This window comes from Kogia breviceps, chromosome 2, assembly GCF_026419965.1.
Source record: "Kogia breviceps isolate mKogBre1 chromosome 2, mKogBre1 haplotype 1, whole genome shotgun sequence".
NCBI classification, from domain to species: Eukaryota; Metazoa; Chordata; class Mammalia; order Artiodactyla; family Physeteridae; genus Kogia; species Kogia breviceps.
In genome coordinates, this window is record NC_081311.1 from 83,927,821 (window position 1) to 83,947,013 (window position 19,193).

General features: G+C 55.8%; 1 protein-coding gene across 2 annotated transcripts in view; it reads left to right on the plus strand.

Moving 5' to 3' along the window:
* Window positions 1–18,722, plus strand: part of PGBD5 (piggyBac transposable element derived 5) — an 83,901-nt gene extending 65,179 nt beyond the window's left edge. For both annotated transcript variants that reach the window (XM_059053325.2, XM_067025744.1), the window contains exons 4-7: window positions 6,273–6,453; window positions 9,883–10,080; window positions 15,394–15,499; window positions 16,761–18,722. In XM_059053325.2, coding sequence (XP_058909308.1) covers window positions 6,273–6,453; window positions 9,883–10,080; window positions 15,394–15,499; window positions 16,761–16,956 — 681 coding nt within the window. In that variant the 3' untranslated portion in view covers window positions 16,957–18,722. The remainder of the gene's footprint in view (window positions 1–6,272; window positions 6,454–9,882; window positions 10,081–15,393; window positions 15,500–16,760) is intronic.
* The last annotated feature ends 471 nt before the right edge of the window (window positions 18,723–19,193 follow it).

Sequence of the window (19,193 nt, forward strand, 5' to 3'; positions counted from 1 at the left end):
GAAGTGGCGGCTGGGAGGGCACCGGGCAGAGGGGGGGCACAGAGCAGAGGCCTGGGAGACCCAGGCGGGAGCTTTAGTTAAGGGCCGGAGCTCCACCTGCAGAGGACAACTGGACAGTCTCTAGAGGGTTGAGTGTTGGGTGCCGGGCAGGGGCAGAGCCGTTCTAAATGGCGAGCATGGTCCTCCTGCTCAGTGAGTGCACCTACCCCAGAGACACTGGGCTTCAGGAGCTGGAAGTCAAATGGAGCCCCCAGGCCAGGGGACCCTGCCGCCTGACCCCGTGCACATCACCGGCTGTGTCCAGGGGACCCTGGGAGTATCTGTGAGGGGCCGCACACTTGGTGTGGCTGGACCAGCTGCTCTGGCAGGCTTTTCCTGTCTTCAGTCTAATCCGTGGATTATGAGTTGCTTCTGCAGTTCAGAAAAGGACAGTTTGCATCCATGGAGAGCTTGCCGCGGGCTGGGCTCCACAACTAAGCACTTTGCGTGCATTGCTCATTTTCTGTTCACAACCATCTTGGGAGGTAGGGGTATTCCTGCCCCTGTTTCACGGTGAGGAAGCCAAAGCCCAGAGAGATTCCCTACCTCGTCCAAAGTCTCAGCCTAAAGGGACAGACCTGGGATTAAACCCAGCCTTCCCGACCCCAGAGCCCACTCTCTGGACCAGTAGGGTACGATCTCTCCCCAGGGAGATAACTTTTCTCCCTTTAGACAAAAACCAAGTCTCTATTTCTTACCCAACTTGATTGTTGTGTGATTGATGTTCTAGCCTCAAATTGTCACTGATCTCCCTTATTTTGAGGCATGCTTTTTATGTTGAAAGAACTTGAGGAATTTGCACTGACGTTTGTGGGTTTTTTTTCGTATTTGACTTTTAATTTTTCTGTGTACTAATGAATTGCTCCTGACCTAAAACTAACTGGATTAGCTTGAAAAATGAGGCTCAGAATAGAATTAATTAACAAGAGTGCCTTTTGCTTGTGGAATCAAAAGCTGGGCAGCGCATATACCCATCTGTTTAATTGTGCAGTGGCCAGGATGCTAGCTTCAATCCTGTCCAGGCTGAAAGTGGCTGTGTCCCAGGATGGCATTGGCTGGAGCACAGGACATCTGTCACAGACCTGAGTATCCTTGAGCAAGTGGCTGGGCGCTGATCCCTTCCTCATTCTGTGGAATGGCTTAGTTTGCCCAGCCCTCCTTACCGTATAGGGAAGGAGAGACAATACAGAATGTAAGTGCCATGTAGGTGCATCAGGCACGAACTGGATCAGATTAAACCCTGGCCTTCTCCCCAAGGAACGACACTCATGCGAGGGCTGCAGAGCCCACCTTCTCCTCCAATCCGTTGTTGTTGTTTTTTTGAAGTATAGTTGATTTACAATGTTGTGTTAGCACAGCAAAGTGATTCCGTTATATATCTATTCTTTTTCGTATTCTTTTCTATTGTGGTTTATTACAAGAGATTGAATATTGTTCCCTGTGCTATACAGTTGCTCCCTGTTGTTTATCGATAATTTTTTATATAGTAGTGTGTATAATTTATCCCTAATTTATCTCCCCCTCCCTTTCCCCTTTGGTAACCATAAGCTTGTTTTCTATGTCTTTGAGTCTGTTTCTAGTTTGTAAATAAGTTCATTTGTATCTTTTTCTCTTTTCTTTTTTTTTTTTTTTTTTGCAGTACGCGGGCCTCTCACTGCTGTGGCCTCTCCCGTTGCGGAGCACAGGATCAGCGGCCATGGCTCACGGGCCCAGCCCCTCGCCGGCACGTGGGATCCTCCCGGACCGGGGCTCGAACCCGCATCCCCTGCATCGGCAGGCGGACTCTCAACCACTGCGCCACCAGGGAAGCCCCCTTTATTTTTTTCTTTTTTAAGAAAGCATTCCTGGGCTTCCCTGGTGGCGCAGTGGTTGAGAGTCCGCCTGCCGATGCAGGGGATGCGGGTTCGAGCCCCGGTCCGGGAGGATCCCACATGCCACGGAGGGGCTGGGCCCGTGAGCCATGGCCGCTGAGCCTGCGTGTCCGGAGCCTGTGCTCTGCAACGGGAGAGGCCACAGCAGTGAGAGGCCCGCGTACTGCAAAAAAAAAAAAGCATTTTTTTTGGGGGGGTGGTCTTCTTTGCTTCATGTGGGCTTTCTCTAGTTGTGGCGAGTGGGGGCTGCTCTTTGTTGCGGTGCGTGGGCTGCTTATTGCTGTGGCTTCTCTTGTTGCACAGCACGGGCTCTAGGTGTGCAGGCTTCAGTAGTTGTGACTCGTGGCCTCTAGAGTGCAGGCTCAGTAGTGGTGGTGCACAGGCTTAGTTGTTCCGCGGCATGTGGGATCTTCCCGGACTAGGGCTCAAACCCATATCCCCTTCATTGGCAGGCAGATTCTTAACCACTGCGCCACCAGGGAAGTCCCTGAGCAGTATTCCATTGTATATAGGTACAACATCTTCTTTATCCATTCATCTGTCGATGGACATTTAGATTGTTTCCATGTCTTGGCTGTTGTAAATAGAGCTGCTCTGAACATTGGGGTGCATGTGTCTTTTCGAATTAGAGTTTCCTCCGCAATCCGTCACTTTGAAAGACGGACTCACCGATTATTTGAGCTTTGGGATAAAACAAAGCAAGGTTCTTGTAAGGGCCTGTAGTACCGAAGGTGCTGGAGAAGACGGGGTAGAGAACAGTCTCAGTGCACAAGCCCTTCCTGGCCATGGTCATGGCGAGAGGTGACCTGAGAAAACACTGGTAGTGAAAACCATCCACAAGGTGATGGCATGGAGACTTTGCTGGAAAACCAGACTGGTGAGCCAAGGATGGCGTAAGGCAGCACGTCCAGTGGAACTTTCCACCACGGCAGCCACTAGGCACATGTGACTGCTGAGTACCTGACCAGTGTGACTGGGGAATTGAATTTTTCATTGTACTTAATTTCAGGTAATTTAAATTAAAACAGCCCCATGGATCTTGAGGCTACAGCACAGATATGATCACCCGCCCGGGGCCGGCGGCTCCACAGCATCTCAGGATCAGTGCCGAGGCCCGAGGTGCTTCGACGTGTAATACTTCTCTTTATGCCCATGCAGTTGTAAAATATAATTTCAAATACTTTTTCACGGAGGAAGAGGCCTGTGGAAGCAAAAGGGCCCAGGAAAGTCACAATGCAGTCCTGACGCCACGCTGTTTTGCGGAGTGACGACATTTGCCCTGAAGGGGGCACACATCACCTTGCCCATGGCCTGGCAAGTAGGGGAGGTACTTTGAGACGCGACCTCAGGGGATGTCTCGCGGCTCTGGGTCCTGTGAAGGGCTGCACCATCACCGCTAACTGGGAGCTGGTGCCTCGGCCCTCTTCTGCCCTGACGGGTGAGTCTGAGACAGGACAGTCCTCCCTTGCCTTCCGTTCCTGGCTGACATACCTTGGTACATGTCTTGTTAATGAGCAGAAGAGGCCAGTCCCTCGGGGCCATGTGAGGGATCCACTGTCCCCTGGCCGGGCGCTCCGGTTCCCTTCCCAGCATTGTCCCAACAGGGACTGTGGCAGGTCCTCACCGCCCCTGCGTGCCACCCCTTCCCCACCCGCCGACCCCGAGGGCATCCACGCTTCCAAAGAGGGCGGGGGCGGGACGGGGGAGGACACCAGTCTGTGTAGCTGAGTCTGGTCGGGAAATCAGGGGGGTGATGTTTTGAAAGCATCTCATGTCCGGGAGCCTGGATAACCCACCTTCCAAAACACTGACTTTATTGCTGGAAATGCGTTTATAAGGCTCTGGCTCACGCAGTGCCTCAGCTGGGAAAGCGGTTGGTGAGAAAGACGTGATTCTCAACAGGGTATTATTAGATCCAGGAGAGAAGTGGTGTTCTCTGAATTTAGACTCCGACACCCTTTGCTGTTAGGACTGAAGCAGGGAAAGGTTATGCTTCTGGTGTTGGCTGCCCTGCGATGGCCACGTTTAGTCTTGCTGGCTCCAGGGTCTCATGTGCCGCTTTGCTGGGGCATCTGAACTTGGCATCTGTGTGGCTCTGAACCGTCCTCTGACACTGGCATACACACTCTGCAGTTGAAGCTCAGACCTCCCGAGGGGCCACCAGCTTGTCCTGGAGCCTCTCTGAGGCCACCCATTCAGTGTTTGGACAGCTCTGAGTGTTAGTAAGGGCTCCGATGCTTGCAGATCTGTTTTCTGTTTGTATACATTCATCTTGGTTCTGCTTTAGAAAGATCTTAATCATCATTCCATGACACAGCTCTCTAGCCAAAGAAAAGTTCTCAGAGTCCTCTGTGCTCCTCTGTGGTTCTTTGTCATGGCAGCCCTAGCAAACTAATATGCCAGCCACCACCCTTCTCTTTATGCCTTGGAAAGTGTGGTGTCCCTGAGATGCAGTGTCATGAGGTGACCAGGGAAGGGTGGGATGCTCACCACCCTGGTTTTTAATGCGGGTCAAGATCACTTAGGCCAGTCATGGTATCTGAGGCCTGCAGTTGGCCATCTCCAAGGGTTTAGTGTTTGTTTGTTTTCCAAAAGTATTCTCGCTAAGTCATGTTTCTTGCATCCTGTACTAGATGCAGTTAAGTTTTTGAACTTGGTTGTAGGATTTTGCATTTAATCCTATGAAATGTTGCCTGCCTCGGGCAGAGTATGCCATGGTCTTCCCGTCTCTCGGGGGGCCTTTGGAAGCCACGTGGGGTGCCATCAGGGTTGGCCTGAGAGTCTCCAGCAGCACACCTTCTACTCCCTGGTGAGAATCCTGGGTGTGTGTAGCCGGACGACTGCCTTTCGTGGGACACATGGGACAAAAGTAACTGTCCCCAGGTAGGTTTGGGGACACAGTGCCCAGCGTGGCTGTGCCAGCAGTTCAGGCAGGATACCTGGGAGGGGCTGTGAGTCAGAGCTGGCCTTGGTGCAGAGCCCATGGTGGGAGCCGCAGGACTGGGCTTTGCTGAAGGAGAGCAGGCGGGTTCTGAGGAAATGTCCTTGCTCGGTCGCAACCTCACGTGACACGTGGCCAAGACGATTGGCTTCTCTGTGTCAGTGTTTTACTCTCTATCAGAGAGGTTCCTCCGGGGAATGAGGCAGTGAAGGCATAAAAGACCCCAAAATGAAGTGTTGGGGTCCTGCTGCGTGATCTCACTGTTGCCTGCCAGGCTGCGGGCAGGTCGGTCCTCCCTGGGGACGTCCCAGGTGAGTATTCGGCACAGAATTAGTCCTCGAGGAGGAGCTGCTTTTAGAGAAAGACCTACACCGCCTGCTGTTCGTCTGCCTCGGTAACCTCAGACACGGTATTTTGCGAGTGATCACCCGCCGGCGTTTGCCCGAAGGCGGTACCGTGGCCCTGCCGGTCCCCGCTGTACCTGCCCTCGGTTGGCTGCACGGACGGGCCCGCACTCAGCCGTTCTGGGCCTCGGAGGACAGTCAGGGTGAGCCCTGCCGCCCATCAGCTGTCGGGCGTGGTTCCTGAGCAGTGTGACGGACATGCTGAGCACCGCCTGTGAACCGCTGCCAGCAGAGGCACCCAGAACGTTCCCCAAGAAGAGCTGTTCTCCCTAAAGGAGGACAGTGGTTAATACCCATACGATCATTCTGCGTGGCTCAGCCAGCCATGGGGAGGACCACGCACTTCTTGACTCCGTTCCAACTTCCTGCACCTACCTCTTGGATGATGTTCCTAGAGGATGTTCACGGACAGAATTTAAAATTATTGTGTACCAGTTGCAGCATATCCTTGCTGGTCCTGGGACGTCAGGTGAGTTTTAAATCCCTGATCCTGTCCCCTCCTCTGCAGTATGAAGTCAGTATTACCCCTTCTGCCCACATGGTGATTCCTGTAAAGAGTAAGGGGGTAATTGTGGATGTGCTTTGTGAATTAAAAAGCTGTATTCAAACAGAAAGTGCATGGATATGTTTATCTCTTACAGGTGAAGTAGCCTTTACCTCTGCTTACTGTGAACGTGGCTCCTGTGCTTCAGAATAGGGCGGGGGTGTTTGCTTTTGACCTCAGCTGCCAGATTCATTACTTGTAACAGTTTGACCTTTTCCTTCTTTACCTTGACATTTCTAAATTGCGGAGTCTGGGGCTGAGGCACCAGGCTGATGGGCAGCCTTAGGAGTGACTGGTGGCCTCTGTGGGCCATGGAGATGCTGGGATTGGTGGGGACTGTGGAACCAGAAGCCCGAGGAGGGGTGGCTTTCCCACACACCCGGCCTGGAGACGGAAGCCTGTGCTTCCGGAATGGTTGGACCCCTGCCCGACCCTTCTGTGAGCTCACTGACCCTTGTGTGTTTCTGATGCAGATTTATGTCCACCTGAAGGAAGGCGGGGGCCCCGATGGGCTGGACACGCTGAAGAACAAGCCGCAGCTGCACAGCATGGTGGCCAGGAGCCTGTGCCGGTCCGCAGCCGGGAAGAACTACATCATCTTCACGGGACCCAGCATCACCAGCCTGACCCTGTTTGAGGAGTTTGAAAAGCAAGGTTCGCAAGTGGGGAGCGAGTCTGAGCGCAGGCCCCCTCCCCCGAGAGGTGGCGGGCAAGGGTGGGGATGCAGGTGTGTGGCGGGCAGCACAGAGCACAGGATGCCGGGCGGGGAGGCCCTCCCTCGGGGGGACGGGTCAGGCCAGCCTGCTGGCTGCCCGCACCCTGCTGGGCACTGGAGGTTTGGAGGGAGACCAGACTCGTGGTCTGCGGGACAGGTCAGTTCAGGTCTTCTGGGCACATCTCTTTGTGTCCTTGTGGTAAGGCCATGGCCATCCGAGGAGTCTTCCTAGTGCTTTAGTCCATTTGGGCTGCTATAACAAAGTACCACAGAGTGGGTGGTTTATAGACCACCCTATTAATCCTTTTTATAGTTCCTATAAATAGGAATTCACTGCTCACAGTTCTGGAGGCTGGATGTCCAAGATCGGGGTGCCAGTGTGGTCGGGTGAGGGCCCTCTTCCAGGTTGCAGACTTCTCCCTGTGTCTTCACATGGTGGAAGGGACTAAGGAGCTCTGTAGGGCCTCTTTTACAAGGGCACTAATCCCATTCATGAGGGCTCCACCCTCATGACCTAAGCACCTCCCAAAGGCCCACCTCCAAGTACCATCACTTCAGGCATTAGGTTTTCAACATAGGCATTTGGGGTGCGGGGGACACAAATGTTAAATCCGCAGCACCAAGGCACAGCTCCTATTAAGACTCTTAGGAAGTCTGAACTCCCCACCCCTGTCTGTAATGTGGCCCCTTCCAGCTGGGCAGAGAATTGTGTGCATTAATACAGGCAGCATTACAATGGGCCTCAGAAAGGTGTTAGTTCCCCTCAGTGCTAAGATTCCTGGTTCGTTTGTTGCAAAGATTGGGCAAGCCTTCCAGGGCTCTGGCAGAAATGGGGCTATAGAGACAGACCTGGGCCGAGTCAGGAAGCCCCATGGCAGGTTGTATCTGCCTTCACTTCATCCTACATCTGGGATTTATATCCAGTCCACTCGGGAGAAACGCAGAAAGCCCCCACTCAGCTACTCCAGACGCTGGAATTGCAGACCTGTTGCTTAGCAACAGATCTGATGTCTGGCCTTAAAACCAAACCTCCTCTGGACTTCCCTGCTGGTCCAGTGGTAAAGAATCGGCCTTCCAGTGCAGGGGATGTGGGTTCAGTCCCTGGTCGGGGAACTAAGATCCCACCTGCTGCCAGGCAACTAAGCCTGTGCACAACTACCGAGCACACACGCCTCAACTAGAGAGCCCACGTGCTGCAACTAGAGAGAAGCCTGCATGCCACAACTAAGACCTGATGCAGCCAAAAAAAAATTAAAAAAGAAAACCCTCTCAAGTAATGGGGAGCCCACAGCTTCTGACCTACGGCCTCAGCCTGGACCCTGTGCTCTTGCCGGCCTGGGCTGCATCTTACTCATCTGTTAGGCTGGTCCCAACGGGGCTCAGGGTTTAATTGTTGAGAGAATTCCACGTGGAGAGGTCAGACTATGTGAAGAGGGGCCGTGGAGTCAAGTTGGAGAAAACTGGCACTGACGCACGTTAACCCAGCACAGTGGGTGCCCGTGTCAGAGCGTGGGCTGGAGCCAGGGCTGCCGTGCCCGCTGGCCTGCTCGTGCGGGTCCCAGGGTGAGTGTCACGTGCGTGGCCCCCGGGGTTCCCAGAACTGCCCCCCACAGCATCCATGTGCCCTGCAGGCCCACTCCCTGCCCCACACCGTGGGTGTCCCCGTCTCCTGGACCAAGAGCCGCAGGACGCAGTCAGGACCCGCTTGTAGCATGTGGGCTGGTAGCGTGCTGAGTGAGGACGCCAGAGGCTTCCCTGAGAGCTGGGCTGCTGGCCTGGGCCCCTCCCCACACGGGGAATTAGCGGAGGATGGAGGAGAATCTTCCAGTGGGAAGAAAATAATTAGACACGGAATTTGAAGTTTTCCAAGAGCAGACAAAGATTTCTTCGCCTGTTTGTGAGAAGCATCTGAGGCTGTGAGCCCTCCCACATGACCTCCTGGGCTTCGCCAGTGATGACTGACACGCAGGGAGGTTGTCTCCACGTCTCTCACAGATGGCTGCCCCCCATCTGCAGGGACTCTGACTACCTCGTCTGGCCTGGTGCCCCAGGGGCGTCTAACGGGCAGGGCGGCCGGGGTTGAAGACAGGAGTCCCAGCGGAGAGTCTGGCTGTCCCTCCTGGGCGCACAGAGACTGCTCTGTAAAAGAACAGCCAGGAACGATATTCACACAAGAATGGCTGTTTTCATGAATGAACTTGTGTGCTGCTGGATTCTCTTCTTCCCCTGTTAGGAGAATGCAGCTGCTCTTTGGGTGATTGGGTTCACCGAACCCGACGGGTGATCTAACACACTATCCTTGTTCGTCTAATCCTCTTCCCTGTTTTGAAGACAGGTTCTTCTTAAATCTCAAGGCCAGCGGAGGCTGGGTAGCTGGATCTGTAGAGATGGGAGCCACAGGGAGCCCTCTTCTTTCTGGCAGCAAGACTGGGCCTGCCCCCTCCGCCCCTGCACGTGTTATCCTTCACCCAGTGCTGCTCCTGGGGCGGCAGGGAGGACAGGAAGTCATCAGCCGTCCTTTAGCATGGGGGGGTGCAGTGGTGAGGAGAGCCTGGGCCTGAACATGGCCCATAGTGGCAGTGAGCCCGGAGGGGCGGACTGCTCCCGGTCTTCAGTCAAAGGGCCCCTTCACGTCCTGCCCGCCGGGTGTGGGAAGGGGTGGGCTTCCCCATGGCTTCCTGGGCGGTGGGGAGAGCCGGGCACCACGAGCAGGGAGGGCTGGGAAAGACCCTGAGTCCTGGCGGAATTTCGAGAAGCCTCCTTGTTCCTGCTGGTTTCTGCCTGCAGGGCCTCCTGCCCCGTGGAACGTGCTGGGCGTCGAGGCCCCTCAGGAAGCTCCGCCACCCAGGGGCCCTGCGCGTACAGCACAGGCAGGACCCTGTGTAGCGCGTGTCCTGTGATGTCCCTGCCTCCTCTGCCTTTCACTTGGCTGCACGTGGCCGGGGCTGCCCGAGTGCCCGGCGAGTCTTGGTGAGGGGGGAGGGTGACTAGCTGGGTCAGGCTTAGACGGCAGACAGACCTGTGTTAATGATGCCCGTCTCTGCCTGCCCAGCCAGGAGCCTGCAGTTCCGGAGCATTGCACGTGCTCAGAACTTTCTAGAAGCAGGTGGGAGGTTGGGTCCTCTGGCTCAGCCCTGTGCTGGCAGGTAGCCAGCCCTCTGGCCGTGAGAGCTGCTATTGTTGCTGCCGACGCCCCGCTTGCGTTAGCTCTTCCCTGTGATCTTAGTACGTATGGAAGTTGGGGGCGGCAGCACATCTGGGAGGAAAGCCCTCAGACTTCACCATCTCTTCTAGGGGGGCCCCCTGAGGGCCGAGCCCGGGGGGTGGGAGGGAGCCACCCTGAGGCCATGCGGTCCATGTCCCCGCAGGGATCTACTGCTGCGGGCTGCTCAGCCCCAGGAAGAGTGACTGCACCGGCCTACCACCCTCCATGCTGAGCAGCCCGGCCTTGCCGCCCGCCCGGGGTCAGCACAGCATCCGGATGAAGGGGAGCATGTCCCTGATCTGCTGGTACAACAAGGGGCACTTCCGCTTCCTGACCAACGCCTACTCGCCCGTGCAGCAAGGTGGGCACGCGGTGGGCGCCAGGGCAGGGGTGTGGGTGAGCTCTGGCATCGGGTGACCCCTGCCCCTCTTTGGCTCTGGGCTCTGGGCTCTTCGCGGGGCGGCAAGTGCTTCCTGGGCCCGCAGGCTGTCTGCTGCCTGGGACTTGCCAGACGTCAAGAGAAGCCGTGAGGCTGGCGCTTGCAGGTCCCCCAGGTCGTACGTGGTGTGATTAATAGGCTCCGTTTCAACGGTATTTACGTGATCGTCATCTAGGATTCTGTGAAAAATCTGTTCTGATGTGTGTGTGGGGGGAAGTCAACCATTCTTATCTTTAAAATGTCTTCCTTAGAAGTTAATCGCTAGCATTGGGTTTTGGGGGGGTTCAGTTTGTATCATCATTGATTTTCCTTGGGATTTTTTTTTTTTTTTTTTTTGTGGTACGCGGGCCTCTCACTGTTGTGGCCTCTCCCGTTGCGGAGCACAGGCTCCCGACGCACAGGCTCAGAGGCCATGGCTCACAGGCCCAGCCGCTCCGCGGCATGTGGGATCTTCCCGGACCCGGGCACGAACCCGTGTCTCCTGCATCGGCAGGCGGATTCTCAACCACTGCGCCACCAGGGAAGCCCTTTCCTTGGGATTTAAAATCCATTGCTAACAAGGGGATTCATTTAGCAGGGAGCCTATATTTAAGGTAACCTACAGCTCAATACACGATTAAACAATAGAAAAGGAAATTGCAGTGACAGAGGGGCCCTTTACAAAGATATTTATCGTTGCGTAGTGTCTTTGAAAAGTCCCTTGCGTTCCTTTGCATTAAGACATCTTTCCTCTTCTCTATTAAAGGAACACTGCCAGGGAGCTCAGGGGTGTGCGATATGTGTGTGTGTGTCTGCGTGTGTGTGATATGTGTGTGTGTATGTGGTATGTGGGTGTGTATTTAGTGCCTCTTGTTCATTTTTTCCCATCCTTCACCCCCCCACACACACCTAAGTTGTGTTACATTTCAGTGGAGATTGCAATCGAGGGACTCAAGCACGTGGGTGTCGTTACCCCGCTTATGTGTAGGAGGTGGAGAAAGCCTCCCCCCGGTCCAGTGCTATGTCAAGGGCACTTAGAGGAGAGGTTTGGAATTGACCTTGTCAGCTGAAGGCCAGTGTGAATTGGACTTCGGCTCTCTTGCGGTTGGGGCCTCTGGGCCAGAGTGTCTCTAGGAACAGGTGTGGGTGTAGGGCACGGGAGCTGCTTCCCACCAAGTTATGTTAAGTGATAGCCTCTGAAACGATGTCCTGAAGCAAGGACTTCGCACTTGTCTGAGCTGGGTGAAATGAGGTAGCAGAGAAAAGACCGCATCTGGGGAGGTTAGGGAGAAGCCTGCAATAGGATTGAAGATGACACGCCTGAGAACCCCGATATCAAGGACTGGGACCCTTAAATCAGGCACCAAGGGAGGGAGGCAGGAGGCTGTTGAGGGAAGATGAGAAAATTGGGAGGGTGATTTTTAAATACGCCGAAATTAGTATTTGTGTTCACTTCTGTGATAGTTTTCTAAGGTACGTACTCTATTGTACATCATGCAGTCCCCAATCCTAGTAGTCGCCCTTGAAAATCCCATGGAGTGTGTCCACAGCCTGGCCACAGACTGACCCCCACCGCCAGGTCCCTGGGCACCCCCAGGGCCTGTGGACACTGGGAGCCCGGCGGGTGAGAGGAGACCCTGGGTGTGGCCAAGGGGGCTCGCAGAGCGGAGGCCGTGTGGCCGGCACGCTCCCCACTGGGAACCCTCCTGGTCCACATCCTAGGGCCTCGTTTCTTAATGAAGGGAGATCGTTTTCCTTTCGGTGTACTTCAAAGACACGATTTTTAAAAAGCACCTCGTATTCCGTCCTTAGATGTAGCATAATTTCTTTATCTTGGCCCCTGTGAATGACCCTTTTTTCATAATATGAAGAACGATGTAGTGAAGATCTTCATATGTAAATCTTCAGGTACATCTTTGATCACTTCCTCAAGATAAATCTAAAAGTGGAACGGCTGGGCCAAAGGGTCGGAACGTTTTTAAGGCTCTTGATGCTGTGTTGCCAAAAGGCTGTACTTATTGCCGTTGCAGTGGGTTACAAGGGGACTGAGATTCCTCCTGCTTCATCAACACTATTTTTTTTTCTTTTCTAAATTTGTCAATATGATGGCTGACAATGCTACAAAATTTTAAATATAAATTGCTGTGACTGTTGGTGGGGTTGAACATCTTTTCCTGTGTTTTTAGCTAGTTTTCAATGATTTCTTCGTGTTCTTGTCAATTTCTCATTTGACGTATTTGTCTTACGAAATTGAAAGCAGTTTTTATGCCGATCGCAGATATTTTTCTTCGTTTGTTTTCCTTTTGCTTTTATTTATGGCCAGTAATTTTAACATGAAAAGGCTTTTTCATTTCCGCATAGGCACATCTGTTGATCATGTTATTTGCTCTCATGCTTAAAAGGCCCTGCTCTGTCCCAAGGCCAGGTAAGTATAGTTCACTTGGTTGTTTTATAGGGTGATTTTGTGCTCTTTGAAATCATCCACTTGGAATTTATTTTGGTCGTGGCACCAGTTGGGCTACTCCTATTTTTTTTTTTTTTTTTTTCGTTAAGTGGCAAAGGTTGGTTGACCGAGCAGCCCCACCTGTGTACCTGAACCCTTTATCAAATAATTCTTTTTTTCTCTACTTATTTTAAATGTCACCCAGATGACAAAGTCTCCTGTATTCTAAAGACTGCTTCTCAGCTTTATACCATCTTCTACTGTGACCATATTTGCTCTTCTAGAAGATGAGCAGAATTTCGAATTTTAGAAAACATGTAACTAGTTATGAACATTTTAGGGGTTGATTTATTATTCTTTACTCCAGGTTCTAAGGGGAAATGAGCCCTCTTTCAGAGACGGTGAGCATATGCAGGCTTTTTAAGTCACATGCTGTCATTCATCCAGGGATGTCCCCATTGAGAACCACATCCTTTTGCGTTTCTTCTAGAATCCATTTTGAGTCTACCATCTCGTTGCCATCTCCCTCTTGCCCACTTAGGGTTCAGAGTCCATGAGGCTAATGTGAGTGTGGAATGTCTGCATGGGTCTGTGAGTCAGGTCTTGACTCATTCATTCAGACTTAAGGACGGAAAGGAGTTCAGCCTGGCCAGAAAAAGCCCGGGGAAGGCAGAAGACAGAACTCCCTGGAACACGAAGACACGTGGTTCTCTCATAGGCCCACGTGGACCTACAGTGTCACAGAGGTAGACACGTGGAATACAGCTGTGCGCAGAGGGTCCCCCACACGGCTGTAAACGTACAGGGTGCACCCAGGGGAACACAAAAAATATCACATCACCTCTTGTCAATATTTCCAATGTCTAAAGCTTTTCAGTCCTCAGAAGAGGATACTATAGGACCGCAGTCTAACCCTTTCCAGCTCGAATAGTATCTAAAATCCAAAATGTCAGCAGAGAGGAGCGTGGACTGGTTTATGAACTTGGGGAAATGCTCAGAGACTGAGGCACACCTGGATTTTGAAACCACTCTCCTGAGATCTCCAGCTGCAGTCCTCATGCTGAGTTAAAACATTCGAAGGGATGGGGAGGAAACGGAGAAGGAAAGCAGGCCTGGCACGGCTGGGTGTGCTGGTACAGCGGCGGCTCTGGAGCTAGTGCCCTGGCTGTGCGGAAGGCAGCAGGCGGGGAGCCCCAGGGGCACGGTGCTGGCCGAGGCCCCCGGGCAGTGGGCCCGACCCGCTGGGAGCCCTGGTGACTCGGAGTGAGTTGTTCTCCACCTCTGGGAAAAGAACGGAGGGGATTTTATGTTCTTATGGGACGGTCTGATCTGCTCATACCCACGTGGACTCCGGGGAGCCCTAAAGGGGCCTCCTTAGTCCCAGAGGAGGCTGTAGTCGAAAGTCGGGCCAATTAAAATGGAGCTGGAGGTGGGAAACCTCCCAAGGCCATGTGCCTGGGCCGGGGTGTGAAACTGGAGGGTTTGCCCACTTGGACTTGAGGTCGGGCGGGGTGGTGAGCAAAGACACCAGCACAGGTCCACTCAGGAAGGGTGCTGCAGAGACACAGACCTCCTTGGAGGCAGGAGCCCAGCCTTGGAGGGTGCACGTGCGGCTGCATCACCCGACCATAGAACGTCTCTCTGAGTGGGAAAAGGATCCCTAAGGAACCAGGGCCCAGGAGCCTCTGGCTGGGCCCGGAGGTCCTCTGAGCTTTGGAGGTTTTAGGAAATGTGTTGCCCGGGTCCTGCGTCCTGCCCGGGGCTTCCCCAGACCATAACTCTAGGGGCGGGGCCTGGCTTCTCAGTCTCTCACAAGGTGTCCAGGTGCTTCTTCAGTGCAAAAATTCAGGATTGGGGGAGCGGGGTGGGAGACAAAAAAGATCCAGGTTCAGGGCTCAGTCTCAGCAGATGGACCTGTGTGACCATTTTTACTTCTGCTACACCCATTTAAGTAGTGCTGAAAACCCACAGCCCTTTGAATGGCACTGTTCTCCTAATCACACCGTTCTGTGGGCGGCGGGGATGGGGGCGGGCTGCGTGGAGGAAGCGCTCTGTAGCCCCGAGCTCGCTCGCACGAGTGTCCTTCCCGCCCCCGCATCACCTCCGTGGGCGCAGTGGACGTCCACCCGGGTGGGCGGGGCAGGCCTTGGAAAACAGGTGGTTGGACAGCAGGCTGAAGCGGACCGATGACCTCTTTTTGCTTCTCATGCCTGGTCAGTGGGACGTTTGAATCTTGCCGTGACCTTGGCGAGTGGCCCTGGGACGCGGTTCCATTTGTATTTGGGAGGAAAAGGCGTCTGAAGGCGTGTGAGAGAGGGAGTCCCAGGAGCGGCTGGGTGTAAAGGGTTCTGTCCGCGGGGCGAGGCGTGAAAGAGCCTGGGGTCGGGGCAGCTCCTGCCCCTCCTGAGCCTCTAGTCCCACCCTCTGCCTTGATGGAGGCTGCAGGGCAGGCGGAAGGGACCCCAGGCTCCCTGACCTCGGCGGCCACCTCCTCCCACCCCCCCCTCAGACCCTGGCGGGAGGGAGGGAGGGAGGGAGGGGGAAAGTGGGTCCTGAGCTCCTTTTCTGCTCTCAAGGCCCCATCGGTGCAGCAGCCCCGCTCCGCTTACGGCCGCCTTTGTGCCTCACCACCTGCGGGCCCTGCCGTGGCCCGGTGTCCTGCACTCCCCTGAAGCTGCAGTGGCGGAGGCAGTGGTGGTTTCCCTCCATCTCCCCTGCCGACTGTTTGACAAGCAGGCGGGGAGAGGGGGGCACATTTAGAACGGGGGTCTGCGGGGGCGGCTCAGAGGGCATGTCCCGTCTGTCCCCCGCAGGAGCGATCATCAAGAGGAGGAGTGGGGAGATCCCCTGCCCCCTGGCCGTGGAGGCCTTCGCCGCCCACCTCAGCTACATCTGCAAGTACGATGACAAGTACAGCAAGTAAGTGAGCCCGCGGCCCGGCACAGTAGGCCTCGCCGCCGAGAGCAGAGGGGCTGCTGGGCGGTCGGTGTCCCCAGGGTCAGAGCTGACGGCAGGAGAGCCCGAGAGATAAAATCCCGAGCCCGCGGCCCGGCCCGCCCAGCCCCCCACCTCCTGCACCAATGCCCTCTGTGTCCCCTCCCCACCAGCTCAGCCGCTGGCCTGCACCCCACACCCTGTGGGCCCCTGGCGCCGTCGGGCTGGGACGCGTGTTCTCCGGCACTGGGTGCAGAGCTCTTTCACGTGCGGGCGCGGGCCCAGGTGTGGGGTCGCCCCGTGCCCGCGTGGTGTGCGTGTACGCGCCCCCCCTGCTGTCTCGGGGCGAGCTCCTGTGTCCACAACGGGAGGGAAGAAGTGATTGCCCTGAACCTCGGTCTCTGCCTACGAAGTTACTGGGCTTGAGCCTCGCGGCCTGAAACAGGGTTGGACTAACCCCAAGGGCGGTGGGCGTTTTCTCAGCCCTCCTTGAGGGCCACGGACGTCCCCGCGGGCTGCTGTGGGCGGGGAGGGCAGCACGTGGACCTGGGTCTCCTGGAGAAGCCCAGGCGTGGGGGGGAGCCCCGCTGCCCCGGGAGTCACTGGGCGGTGTCCGCGGAGCCTGCGGCGTGCCGGGAGCCTCGCGGGCCTGCGCAGTGGCTCCAGGGGAATCGGCGCGATTGAGCGAAGGGACATCCGCGGCCGCCTCGGCTGGGCGTCTCGGTGGTGGCGCGGCTCCTGGCCCCAGGGATGCAGAGACACACGTGCAGACGGAGGGCGCGGCGCGGGGACGGGTCCGAGCTGGCAGTCTGCGGGGAGCGCCGTCCTCAGCCTCGGGGAGGCGGACGTGGTGAAGAGAGGCGCACAGAGCTGCGGGCGGACGTGGCGCGAGATGGCTCGGGCTGTGCCCGCCGTTGCGCAGGGCCCTCGGCGAGCAGGGGAGGCGAACAGGGGAGCCTCTCGGCCCGCTTCCCGCCGGAGCTCCGGGCCGTACCGCAGAGGCCCGTCTCCTGGCCTCGGTGTCCCCTGTGGTGACCCGCCTCCTCCCACCTGATCTTTGAGAGGGGCTGTTTGCACGTCCAAGTACGGCTCACGTGACCCGGCCTCAGAGAGGCAGCCCCTCCCCACCGCCGCGTCCCCTGCAGCATCTCGCTGGCCGTGATGAGGCCTTGTGGGGATGTCTCTTTTGCACCGGGTCCCCGGGCGCCGTCTGAGTCAGCCTTTCTTGCCGTTTCTGTCCTCTTAGGTATTTCATTTCTCATAAACCAAACAAGACCTGGCAACAGGTGTTCTGGTTTGCCATCAGCATTGCCATCAATAACGCCTACATCCTGTACAAGATGTCAGAGGCCTACCACGTGAAGAGGTACAGCCGGGCCCAGTTCGGGGAGAGACTCGTGCGAGAGCTGCTGGGCCTGGAGGACACCTCTCCGAGCCTCTGATGACGCGGGCGCGGCCCAGGCTAGGTAAGGACCAGGTCCAGGGAGGGGAGGGGGAGCCTGACGTCCGACCCGCCGGCCTGAGACCCGGAGGCGCCCTGCGTGGGGCTGCGGCCCGGGAGGGGTGCTCGGGGCCTCTGGAGGGACCAGGACGGACCTGGTCAGAGGATGGCACCCTCCCGCTTTCCACGCAAAGAAGAGCACGGCCTCCCTCCGGAGAGCGGCCGCCGCGTCGGAGCGAGCACCCGGCAGGTGTGGCCCCGAGCCAGGCCCTCCGTGCCGCCAGCGCGGGGCATGGAGGGCACCCTCACGACCCCCCGGAGGCCGCAGGAGAGCCCGCTCAGCACAGGGGCCCTGGGAGGGCTGCTGCCACCCGGGGCGCCAGGGATGGGATGAGATGAGCCGGAGCGCGTTCCACTTGGTGAAGATGGAGAGACACCCGTGACGTGGTGCGCGTCTCGCCGCGCCTGCAGGTGACGGGAAGCGAGCCGGGTGGGCTCTGCGCATCCGGGACTGCTCAGGTGTGTGCGGGAGCCCGGAGGGTTTTCCAGCGTTTGCCCTGCGCAGGCAGCTTAGAACGGGGCTCGTAGAAGAAGAAACACACCCCGGCGCCGTTAAAAGGCAGCGACGGCAAGGGGAGCGGGGCCCTCTGATAGGTCCACGAGGCCTTCCTGCCCGTCCCTGCGTGGCGGTGGACGGGGAGAAAGGGAGAACAACGACAGAAGGACAGTGAAGTGTGAGGCTGCTTTTTATTTTTAAATATATCTTCAGGTTATTTTCTTACTGTTGCTTCGGATCTTCTGTAAAAGGAAATGTCCCTCTTCTTTTCTGCCCTCCCCCTCTCACCCCACCCTGTTGTGGCTCCTTGCATGATCACAGGTCTGGCCCTGGGCCAGAGAGGGCACCTCGCGTCTGTCAGACCACGGGGGCCTGCGGGCCTTGAGCCCTGTCATCATTAGCGGAACTACTTGTTTTGGAAAATACATAGTATGGCTGAGACGACAGAAAGTCTCTGCGGACGACCACTCGCTAACTCTCTCCCACACGTGGTCACCGGACGGCGTCTGCCGGCCTCACGGCGCCCCTCAGAAGGTGTGGTGGGCACTGGCAAACCCACCTGTACCAGCTCGGCTGGGCGTGATTCCCGCGGGCCGGGGGCCTGCTCCCCGCCAGCCGAGCAGCTGGCAAGGGCTTTGCTTCCTGCCCGGAACACCTGGGCCTCTTGTGAACCGAGGTCCACGGGTCTCCCTGGGAGACCTCGGCCAGGGTGGTCGGCTGGTCTGGCTGTGCCCGCAGTTAAGAAACAAGTAATTTCTAGAGTTCCGTGATCCCCCTTGGACCCAGTTTATGTCGCCCCCTTATTTTTACAGATGCAAACCTACTCTACTCAGGCTTTGGGACGTTCTTCTTTGTTGTCACTCAGTTAATTAAAAGTGTTGCTGGCGGCATGCTCCTCACTCCCATCACTTCTGTCCCCGGGTTCATGACGGTCACCTCACCTGTGGTTTTAATCCGATGCCACGGATCGTAGGCCAAATTTTAAATCGCGTCTCAACACACCTTTGCCGTGTCCTTTAATTGGATTGGAAGCACTTTTACCACATGGAGAAATCTATTTTTAATTTGTGATGCTTTTCTACAAGGTCCACTATTTCTGAGTTTAATGCGTTTCCAACACTTAGGGAGACTCTAATGAAAGCTGATGAATTTTCTTTTCTGTCCAAATAAGTAAAAGAAAAAAATAAAAGTCTATTTAGGTGTTGACTCTCTGTTAATACGTGAGTTTGTTTAAAAGGTCGGGGACAAAAATCCGGGCTCCTTTTCTAAGTCTCGATTTCTTGTATAATCCCACGTACACGATCTTGACTGTTCTAGCACCGTGAGCCAGTGACCAGTTTAGAAGAGGAATTCAGCTAAAAGTGAATTGACTGGTAGACACGTATATGGATGCCTAGGCCCCCCCGTGAGTGTTTAGTCGTATTGCAAGTGCCTCAGCCGTCAGACACGTCATGCCTGTCTCCCAGCCTGGCGGTCCGTCCTCTCCCAGGCTGTGTGTCATTCTGATTCAACACGAGAGGCGCTGCCGTGACCAGCAGTGGGCAACTTCACATCACCAAGTGATTACAGAGTAATTATACCATCTTAGCGCTCTGAACTCAAGACGGTGGCCACCTGGTTTCTGAGAAATGACTGAGGGGACAGCAGTTCATCTGGGCTCTAGCAGAGGCTGCGGCGACTGC